The 11,918-nt window shown below is 37.2% G+C and overlaps 1 protein-coding gene across 2 annotated transcripts in view; it reads left to right on the top strand.

Annotated features, from left to right (window-relative positions):
* Positions 1-7,463: 7,463 nt before the first annotated feature.
* The window catches only part of Dnah7 (dynein axonemal heavy chain 7), a 345,957-nt gene continuing 341,502 nt past the window's right edge, over positions 7,464-11,918 (top strand). For both annotated transcript variants that reach the window (XM_046447272.2, XM_046447271.2), the window contains exon 1: positions 7,464-7,635. In XM_046447272.2, coding sequence (XP_046303228.1) covers positions 7,621-7,635 — 15 coding nt within the window. In that variant the 5' untranslated portion in view covers positions 7,464-7,620. The remainder of the gene's footprint in view (positions 7,636-11,918) is intronic.

Genomic DNA, 11,918 nt, shown 5'->3' with positions numbered 1-11,918 from the left:
ATTCTTTAAAAAAATGTATTGCACTTATTTTGAAAATAATATAGATTCAGTTATCATTATTAGTATCTGAAAGTATGTTTATGTACTGTCTTCTTGGAGAACATGGAACCTTACCTAGATGCTCTTTATGAGAAAAGTGGGGCCATCCTAAATCAGAGTCACATTTCAGGAAGGAAACAGAGCTGCTCACAAGCAGTAAGGATTTAGAATTATTACTTCTCTATGTTATAGTTTGTCTGACACGTGGGGAACAGGTGAACCAGTTCATGTGCGATTCTTTCTTCTTCATTCCTTTGAAGAATATTCTAATTCCATCTTCACCATCTTTTTCTTAAGCAGTATGAATGATAATGAAACTTCAATTTCTTTTTCAGTTCTATGTATTGTAAAAATGCAGTTATGTTTACAGGCATCAAATAATCATTTGTACATCTTATGATCAATGATAAGATTTGACTAATGGATTTTAAAGAAGAAGTGGCTAACCAGTGATAAAGTGTTTATCAGGTGCTCTCTTTGCTATATTGTATTATAGGTGATGGCCAAGACATCATGGTAATTGTAATCTGTTCCAAGTCAAAGCAAACATGCCAGAAAAACCATGGGCATGGGTGCCAGAATAAATTGCATGAATAAAAGCCTGATGTGTTGTGTTTTGGGCTTTTTCTTTTCAAGAATCTACAATTCAAAGGAAAAATGTAATTTTTAGATGGTAGCAGTGGAAGACTGGAAGACGCCGCACCACAAGACACAGATCACCAAAGAGGTTTCCACTTTATTACAAAAGGCTGTGTGTTTATATAGGTCTCAGGAGAGGTCGCAGGGCTGAGGTAGATAACAGGTCGCCCGTTTACTGGCAAGCTCTTCCATATGTCAGTTCCGGAGCCCAAGAAGTTAATTCTAATTGGGGCTAAGGCTTCCCACCAGCAGGGTTTGAACGTTGTCGCCGGCGGGAATGTTTAGCGCCAGTGAAAGAAACAAAGAGGAGAAAGAGGGTCGTTAGACGCCATGTTGGGGTTTTTCTCTGGGGTGCTGCTGCCGTTATATGTTTTCCCAACAAGCAGAAAAATGATTACCCATTGTGTTTTATTATCAAACTCCATATAACAGAAAAATGATTACCTGTTGTATTTTATTATCAAACTGTATATGACAAAGGAGGAAAATTGACATGGAAATACATTCAAGTTTGTATTCAATGTCTACTTCATATAGAGCACCATGAAATATGCTAAAGTAAAAAACTCAAAATTGGTCAGATTTCTGCCTTACAAGAACCTCCCTGGCTAGGGAGACATGTAAACCATGTGGCAAAGAAGGAATGAAAAGCAAGCATTGCCAGATGATTAAATTGGATAAATGTTTCAGGTGTTTAGAGAAGTGAATTTACTTAGGCTGGAAACATCTTCTGGGGAAAGTAGGATTTGAACTGGACTTTTCTGGAGGTGGGGAGGAGGAATTTACATTTGTGAAAGGGAAAGAGGAAGTTATTCCTTTCTTTTAGGGACAACAGCCCTTGCCTAACTTCTAGTTGCCTCCTTTTTTCTCTGCTCCCAAGCCCATATTTTGGAGTGGTTGATCATGAACCATATGGGACCTTGGGGAGGTCAGGTATCTGGCCTTATCATACAGAGCATAGGGCAATACAACTCTGACCCTACTCTACTCTGACAGGATTGCCTTGCAAATGTGGCTGAAGTCACATTCTGTACTTATCATCAGCACTTGACAAATAACTTCAGGGCACATAATCTATGCACATGTGATTTACAGGGTCATTGTATAAAGCATTTCAGATGGAAAGAAAAAAGAAGGTCCAGGGAACTTGAAATAACTGCCTTGTACTTGGAACTAAACTGGGTGCTTTTCATACTTCATGTGAATCAATCCTTCCAACAATTCTAAAGGGTTGTGATCTTGATTACAGAGATAAAAAAGGCAGTTTAGAGATGTCAAGCAACGTACTCACCTTCACCAACAGGTAGAGACAAACAGGATTCACACCAGCTTGATTCCAGAAAATAGCCTCTTTTCCTACACCAAAGTCCTACACTAGAGAAAGGTCACTTTTTCTTCAATTACCAGAATCATTTCAGTCTTGAAATCACAGAAAAGAAGACTCATTAAATTAGTTACAAGGTCAAACAAAGTATTTGTTAGGCTAAGCATTGTTGGATGGAACTCTCATTCAACCTTTGTTCAGGAAAAGAGGACGTCTTACAGTATGTTCTTTGGAATGATTACTGAAGTAAATAAAGAGAAAGTTTTCCAGTTGCCCCAAGCAATCATGAAAACACTACATATCTATGTGATTACCAAGCAAAGTTCAAAAGCATTTTACTGGGCAAATAAAAAGTTCAGAATGAACTCTGTACCAGTGACCTTTAAGCTACCTGAGAAACAAGGAACGTGACGAAGTAAAACACGTTCGCCAAGCCCATAGACGAAAGGTCTCTCAAAGCTTTGACACTTTGGCTTACATGGAGCCAAATCCCAGGGAAGAAGAAATGATGTTTATCCAAATAAAAATTAGCTAGATTATATATTGTAACTTCACACTGTACTAGAGAAAAATGACAAAGGGATCACCTGAAAATATAGCATATCATTATCATATATAAAACAGCCTATTAGTAAGACTTGATGTAACAAAGAGGTCGGGTTACTTTCCAAATATATAGAATTTTCTTCATTTCTAATGTATGACTTTATTTTTTGATAATTGCAAAAATATCAACATTTAAAAGAATCTATGAGTTGGTGTTAAAAAGAGTAGCTTCTATAGAAAACTGGAGGTTTCCCTCTTCCTGATTTGCAGGGGAATATATCTCCCTCTAGTGTTCAAAGACATTAATGCAATCATATGTGTTTTTGGATCTGGTTGTGATTAGCAGAAGGTCAATGTGTGGCAATAAAGCAACATCGTTATTTGTTTTTATAGGAAGTGGTCCATATATAGCTCAATATTTTCACAAACAAATACCACATGCATGAACTGCCAACCACATTTTGTAGTGCTCTTTCATATCTAAGTTATCTACTGTAACTTTAACTTTGTACTTGCATAACTTCGTTAAAGGGTTGAAAAATTTTGCAATTTCTAAAAATTTTGAGTTTCCAGAAAGAGAAAACAAGAGTCCAGGGCTTGGTCCTTGAACTACCTTTTCTCTTTCTCTTTTTTATAGGTACTCCCTCTTGCTTGATCAACTCATCTATCTCATTGATTCAGTTATCATCTATCTGTGGATGAACTTCTATACCCTGACCAGAGCTACTGCAGAGTTGTATAGCTTCTTGACACCTCAATATCTTGCTTGAATATCTAATAGGCATCTCAAACTTGACATAAGTAAAATCAAATTTGTTATTTTCTTTGCTTTCCATCATTCTGCTCCCCCCCCCCCCCTCATTTTAAAGGCCCTACGACCTACCAAATGGTTTGGACAAAAAAAGGGAAGAGGCATTTTACCATATTCTCATCCCTTACATCTGGTTCATCCGTAAGTCCTATCAGATTCACCTCCAAAACTATCATCTGTCGCCTTCTCTCCATCTCCTCTGTCTCTGCTCCCATTTTAAGTCACCATTGTTACTTCCCAGGACTTTTACCATAGGCTCCTATTGACCTTCTTGTTTCATTGCCTCATTTCTGTGTATGGTATCACCGGGCAATTAAAATACAGTCCTTCCTCATTGGGTTCCTGACCTTTGCCAGGCCCTGGTTGTAGTAACCTCTTTCCCATATTAGGGTCTACACACTAGCTTCTCCCACTTCCTGGGAAACTCATTCCCTACTGTTTTGACTGGCTTATCTGAAAAGGAGGATGTGTAACAAACACCAAGCCTACTTGCTTTCTTCCACAGTTGCTAAGTTTCAAAAGCAGGAAGTAATAACTACGTGGTAACAAATAACAACATAAAAAATGAGAATTCAGAAGCTGCTTAAGTTTACACAATATATTTTAAAAGAAAAATTTGATTTCATTCAAATCAGCATAAATTTGGGTATAAAATCCTAGCATTTGGTTCACGTGTAATAAAATCATTATAACAAATGAACAAAAAGCAAACGAGCATGCAAATGGTGAGAGAAAACAGGTGATCATAAATGCAACTGAACTTGATGCTTAGGGAACCAAGATTATCAGCAAGTCATTTTCTGTTCTCCATTAGGTCTTTCATATTTGGTCAACTGGGAAACCAGTTTCTGTTTTGAGATATCATCCCTTAAAATGTATTTCTGTATTTATAAGCAAATCAAAAGCATGCAGATAGTTCTACCCAAATTGAGTAACCAGTCTTTCAAGGAGACAATAGGAGTGAAAAAATACCTGTCATTTGAGGAATCTAGCGGTCCAACACATCTGTTCATATTTTGTGAAATATGTCAATGGTTGTCAGAATTTTGATCTGGTCTTAACCTGAACAGCGAGGATAAGGATTTACTTTGCTCACTTCTTTCAATTCAGCACTCTCTTAGTGACATTACTGATCTATGAGAATTACTGTGGGAACTCAATCCCAGGAGCCACATTCCTGTTACTTGACAGAGATCATAATAACTGACAAATACAAAAGAATTGGCTTTGCCAATTTTTATCAAATTGTTTTTCTTCCTAATTCTGGCAAGGTGCCCTGTGGACGGCAAATTTAGAAACAGGATTCTGCAAATGAAATGTTGGCCCCAGAGGAGCTATAAATGGAGGTCTTGAAGAAGGCAATGTAGAAAGTCAGGATAGCCTGATGTTTATTTCAATTATGGCTTTTGAGATTGGAGTGAATGGACAGCGAGAGAGCAAAGAACTAAAGAAGAAGTTTGTAAATGGGAAAGAGTGGAAAGACTGTTTTCTCAGGCTCACTTCTGTCTAGTATTGTTGCTGTGAATATATCTCTTGCTGGGCCATTCATGTGGATCTTGACCCTCTGTGAAGCAATCTAGTTGACCTTGAACTTCTGGCAAAAAACTTTCAATTCCTTCTGAACACCTGGGAACTAATAGGAGTAGTTCTTTTGGCAGCTTGCTGGCAGCCATTAAACTTACTATAGTTTCAAATCTCTTGCTCATTGCCTGTGGCACAAGCTCTCTAGGTATTTATCTTTTCCCTCTCATACTTTTACCTTCTAAACGCTTTTTTTTTGTTGTTTGTTTGTTTCTGCTTGGATGAATCAAACTTCTCGTGCTTTACTGACTTTCCAATATTTTCACTGTGCCATGAGCTACGAAACAGCAGCAACAATAATTACTCTTCAAGTCAGTCTCATAACTCTATCTGAACCCCTGCCCTCTATTGAAATCTGTTTCTTATTGAAGCCTCTATTTCTACTTTCCAGGTTTGGAAGATGGGGTCTGCAATATTTATCCTCTCTTTAAATTTATCCTCTGTACAAATTCTTACCAGTTGTAGATTCATAGCATCTTCTCTTCTTGTCTCCTGCTTCATTTGTTGAAGACTTTAGCTCAGTTTTCCTCTCCCCTCTGCTACTTCAGCATCCATGAAAATAATCATATTAGCAATTCAGTTCCTTGACCTTCCATGGCCAAAGTCCTCTGTGTACCCCATGTGAGTGAAATCATACAATATCTGTCCTTCTGTGACTGCCTAATTTCAGTTAGCATAATTTCTTCAAGTTTCATCCATGTTGTAGTCTGTGTCAGAATCTCCTTCCTTTTTAATGTTGAACAATATTCTCATTACACAAATATACTACATTTTGTATATCAATTCATCTAACAATAGATATTTGGGTTGCTTCCACTTTTTGGCTATTATGAACATAGCTACTATAAATATAAATGTACACATATCTGGTTGTGTCCTAGCTTTCAATTCTTTCAATTCCACCCAGAAGTGTATTTTGGGATCATATGGTAATTCTACTGTGATTTTTTTGAGGTACTTCCATACTGTTTTCCATAGCAAGTATACCATTTTATATACCCACCAGTAGTGCATAGGATTGCAATTCTTGCTAATACTTGTTAATATTTTAGATATTAATCCTTTATCAGATATGTGATTTACAAATATTTGCTCCTATTCTGTGGGTTGCTGTTTTTTTTTTCTGTTGATGTTTTAATGCACAAGTTTCTTAATTTGGATAAAATCAAACTTACCTGTTTTTTCTTTTGTTGTTTTAGGTGTCATATCTAAGAAATCATCACCAAATCCAGCATCACGGAGTTTTCCCCATTTTCTTCTAAGAGTTTATAGTTTTAGCTCTTAGATCTAGGTGTTTCATCTATTTTGAGTTTATTTTTGTATATGCTGTTACATATGGTGTTCACTTCTGATTTTTTATTTTTATTTTTTTTCCATATGAAAATCTAGTTTTCCCAACACCGTTTGTTGAAAAGACTGTTTGATTACTATAGCTCTTTGGTATATTTTGAAATAATCAAGAGTGAGTCCTCCAACCATGGTCTTCTTTTTCAAGATTGTTTTGTTTATTAGGGATCCCTTAAGGTTCCATAAGAATTTTAGGATGGGAATCTTCTATTTCTTAACATAAAACTTTTCAATGCAGATCAACTGCCCTTGAAATCTAAACTCCTTACCATGTTTTGTAAGATTATCACTTGTTTCATCTCTAAATTCTAAACCCCTTTACCCAAATCTACTCTTTAGTCTTTCAATCCATTTTCAATTCTTCCAACGCGCATGTTCTTCGTCCCAGGCTTTTATATATGATCTGCTTTCTGCCTGGAACATTCTTTGCATGGCCATGCCTTCTTCCTTCAGACCTCAGCTTCCACAAACCTTACACACCTTCCATGAGAAAATTGGCTGGTGCTTTGTGTTTTCCCGAGGACTCCTTTCCAGCTCTGTCTTCACTGCATTATAAATGCTTGCTGGAACCTTCCCCTAACCTGTGCTGAAGGGACTGTCTTGGTCACTCTTGTGGGTTGGGGCTTAGCACAGCACCTTTCATATAACAAGTTATCCGAGAATGTGAATTTAAATGAATCTTTGTAGGTTCTTTTTCTGGCATTCTTCCAAGGAATAGTTTTTCTAGCATGTGGGAAGAGTCAACTGGAGAATGGGAGTTGGCCAGCACACAGTTAATAAAGGTGTTTTCTGGCGCCAGTCTTGCATGCCTTCCACTTGCCCACACTGGCATTGTAATTTGCGATCATTTCACGTCACCAATCTTCAGACAACTTCCAGGCAAAAAAAGCTAAATGAGGGTTTAAGATGGGGGTCCTGTGCACCCCGCTTACTTGGAGGGTGCAAGATGTGAGGATGGACGTCAGTAATCAAAGGGTCTTCACGCTTCACGGCGGCTACCCACCGCCTCGGGTGTGCCGAACGCACCCCTTGCGGCCCCACAGTGGCGCAACAGAAGTGCGGGTGAGAGCACAGAAAGACTTTCCGCGGGAACGCTCTGAGGTTCCGGGCTCAGTCACTAGGGCAACAGATAACCGGAAGTGGAACATGCGCGGCCTGTTGCTAGGCAACGAACGCTGCCGGGACGCTAGACTGCCCAGGCGCCGAAGCAGAGGCTGGGGGAGCGGAGGCTGCACCGCACCCAGACGCCCCATCTCAGATCAGAGGGCTTCTGAGGGTTCCCGGTAGTAGCGACCCGGGGAGCCGGCCTGTCGGTCAGCGTGTCCTCGCCGCCATGAGTGGCGAGCAGGTGAGAGGGCCGCACGAGCACCGCCGCCGCGGCTCCGCGCTTGCCCCACAGTTCAGAAGGGTAGAAGCCGCGGCACCCGGCGGTGTACCCCTGGGGTATTGAGCGCGTCGGCGAATACCTTTACTCGTTCCCTTCACAGCCTTTCGCCCTGGACGTCATAACAACCCAGCAGTGACAGCTGGCCCTGAGAGTGGCAGGGGCTGTCGTGGCTGGCGTGTGCGCAGGAGGGAGGCTGAGGAGTCGCAGGGGGCTGGGCTCTTCCTAGCTGTTGGCAGATCGCCCAGTCTCTCCAAGCCTTAGTTCTTCCTCAGAGCAACTTTCCTAAGCTTATTAAGAAGTTCCAATAAGAGAAAATACTACACCGTACCTTAGCTCTGGTATGCCATATTCTACAAGAGAGGGTTTGATATGTCGCAAATAGCACTGCTTAAGAGTGTAATAAAAGATGCAAGTTGCAATGGCTACTTTTAAAAAAGAAGTCTGTCCTTATTGAACGAAATGCAGACCAGTGATCTATCTTTTTTAATAGCCAGCAAGGAATGGGGAGGCAGTACCAGGGAATTTTTGTTTAAGTCTGCAAATTTTGATTAGCTTCTTTGTTTCGATACTAAACTATCATTCTTTTGCATGGCTTCATAGTGCTCTGTGTGTGTCTATTTTAGAATTTATTGTGGAAAACATCTTAAAAGGTGATTTAGTCAAGTATTAAAGTTGTAGATTAAAGCAGAAAATGTCAAGATCCCAATTCATTAATCAAATAAGTAATTAATACCTGAATGCTCAAAAATTGATTTTAGCGTTTTATTGACACGAGAATTAAGAATATGTAATTAGTACTAAGTAGTAAAATAACAAAGGAGATAGCAAAAAAAAAAAAAACACAAACAAACAAACAAAAAAAACTTGGATACCAGTAACTAAAATACTGAGCAATTGATTACTAGACCTTACTAGTAATTTTATGTGACGTTATTGTAATCAGTCTTTTAATATATATGTATTAATATATATTGAGCAGCTTCTTTGATTGATGCCCAAATCAGAATTTGACTTGATCTTGAACCATATCAAGATTGTCAAATTTTGAAATAAATCTTTATTAAATTTACAGTGGTATTTCTGAATGACTTATTTCTCAGTTTCCTTAACTTCCTCCTCACAACTAAAAAGCATTCACTAAAACTCCACTGGCAGTTAATTTTTAAGTTTTGCTTCGTTTTTATAAAAGTGATGCAGGGAAATGATGGCCCTGGTCTCTCCCCACCCCTCCAAAAAAGGTGTTGTTTTACTGAACAGGCAGTGGGATCTTAAAGAATGGGCATTAACCCACCTAAGGTCCCCCCAGCCCACTTTCTACATACTATTTTTAAACAGCAGAGGGCCCTCTCTCATTGCTTTGTTTGATTTGTAATTTTAAAATTAGTCTCAATACTTTAACTTATATGACAATTTAGAGTGTAGTTTTCCTTTTGAAAAGATGAAAGTTTTCATATTTTAATCTAAAGCAAATAGAATGGATTAAACTTTTGGAAATTCAATTTTAATGTGACATTTACTTATGTATTCATTCAGTTTGAAAAAGTGAGCAGGTGGTAAAATCATATTTACTGAGGAGGTTTTACCATATTCATCTGATTAGTGGAAGGTCAAGAATGACATGACATTTTTCAGAAACAGCAGTCTGGGTTTTTCTCCTAAGTTAGCTATTTAAAAAAAGTCAGTCTTTTAGTATTGCTCAATTTATTTTTAAAAATAGTTAAAACATAAGGCATTTTGAGTTTCAGTTGAAGAACTTGCCAAAGTTTAAAGGTACCAATAACCAAAGACCAGAAAGCTGTCCACAAATTGACTACCACTTGGGAGAAGAGGGGAAAAAAATTGTTGTCAGCCTTTTACTACTCAGGTACTTCTTCTAGTTATAGAATCAAGGAATTTTTGCATGGCAATGATGTTCATCCCTTCTTTTCCTTCATCATATTTTCTTAGTGTCATTACTTTAAAAAGAAGGGAAAAGTTCACCATGAGACCAACATCATGGTAACAACTTTAAAAATCAGAACTTAAATATATGACAGTTATATATAAATAGTGTCACTTATATTTAATAAAGTTTGATAGGTTAATTTAACCAGACATGTTTGATCAGAATGGTTAACACTTAGATAATGCCATGTTAATATCTCTACTAACATGTAAGTGAATGAAAATCTGCAAAGTTAAACCCAATGTGAAAATGATATCATTTTCAATGTTATTCTAGAAATTCAGTATGTTTCTCCTAAAGTTACAAAAAGTTTCATGTAACATGGATCCCAAATTTCACATGGAAGAAAGGTCAAGATTGTGTCTGATCAATTTTTAAAAATATATTTTTTAGTTGTAGATGGACATGATACCTTTATTTCATTTATTTATTTTTATGTGGTGCTGAGGATTGAACCCAGTGCCTCACATGTGCTAGGCAAGCACTCTATCACTGAGCCCCAGCCCCAGCCCCTGATAATTTTTAGAATAATAAAGTGATAATAAATAGATAGAAAAATAAAGAATAATAAAGTAAAGGGAATTTCCCTGCAGATTTCAGGAAGTATTGTGAATTGTGATAATTTAGACAATGTGATACATTTTTTAAAACAAACAATCAAAGAAACTAAATAAAGAAACAAAAAGATATGCACATAGTATGTGTGTAACATATTTATATTACATATACACTCATAAGTGTGTATGCAATTCATGCTCAAGAATTGTGTGTGTACTAAAACACATCTGAGGATTTTTTTGTGTGTATGGTGCTGGGGATTAAACCCAGGTCCTTGTGCATGCAAGGAAAGCACTGTACCAACTGAGCTATATCCCTAGTCCCACACGAAGATATTCACTGAGGCATTAGAAAAACACTGGAAATAAGCAAAATGTTCATTCATAAGAGAAAGGAATGTGCAAATTGTATTATATTCATATAAGTAATATATAGCAATGAAAATCAGTGAGGTAAGTATAATTTATCAATCAATGTGGATAAATTTCAAACCTAATACTATAAACAGCAGATTGCAGAAGGATACAAATAGTGAAATATGATTTATATAAAATTCAAAAGCCTGCAATAACAATATCTCAAGCTATTTAATGATCAAATGTATGTAATAAGAATAGTATATATTGCAGGGGAATAATAAACACAAAATTCCAGAGTGCAAAGACTTAGGATGGACAGAGTTGGGTTGAGGACATATGACTTTTCATGATATTTTTTTCTTTTTGAAATATTTAATAATTTTAAGAGAATGGAATGTGAATAAATGTGGCTAGAGTGTACAGACAATTTTGGTGCAGGAAACAGATAAATTATGTGTGTGATAACTAGAGTGGAAAGCACAGTTAAGGAAGATATTTTCTTTTTAAAAAATAAGCATTCTTTATTTGAATGTTGATGGGAGTGTTTCACTATAAAAGGAGGCATTGCTAATTACAGAGATAAAAGGGGGATTGCTTGGAAAATATAGTGCTTGTTAAAGTGAAAGGAGATTGTGGTAGTTGAAGGATTGGCTTCTGCTAGGAGGTGGGATATTGTCTCCACTGCTTGTAGATGGAGGACAGAAGAACAATATGGGCACCATTGCTAGTAGGCTTATAGATTTGGTTATAAGAAATGAAATGATGATGGATGAAAAAAGATACATTATTCATCACCAAAAGTAGGAGAAAAAATAGTATTAGAAAAAAATAGAATTTTTGAGTCTATGTGAGATCATCCATAATTGACACGGATTGGTGATAGGATTTTCCTCCAGCAATATATACCTACTTGGGTACATATATGGAGAAGGTGAATCGTTGAATTTCAGTGGGATTATAGTTCTGTCAAATGTGTAAGAAAGAAGGAGTTGAGGGTATTTGATAGTATAGAATCTAAGAGGAACAAGAAGAAAAAGAACATAAGAAGGAGTAGATAGATTGTGATGAGAAGGGTATGGATTTTGTTATCAGAGGTCTCAATAAAAGCAAAGAAACAGAGCCTTGAGGAAAGTATCACATAATAATAGAGAATCAAAGCATGTGGTAATCAGAGAAGAGAGTGTTTAAAATCAAGATTTCACAACTGGTGCCATATTCTTAGAATTTAGAAGGGTTGACGTGGGAGTGAATGACAGAGATGAATTGAAAAAATAAAAAGATTACAGATAAGATTAAGATTAAATAACTAAGGAATTAGAATACTGGACAGATGATTCTCAGGTGTGTGTGTGTGTGTGTGTGTGTGTGTGTGTGTGTGTATT

This window comes from Marmota monax, unplaced genomic scaffold (assembly GCF_021218885.2).
Source record: "Marmota monax isolate L192 unplaced genomic scaffold, Marmota_monax_Labrador192_F-V1.1 WCK01_AAM20220418_F8-fsc00007, whole genome shotgun sequence".
Lineage (NCBI taxonomy): Eukaryota > Metazoa > Chordata > Mammalia > Rodentia > Sciuridae > Marmota > Marmota monax.
The sequence above is the reverse complement of the archived record's forward strand: the minus strand, read 5'-3'. Positions and strand labels throughout refer to the sequence as shown.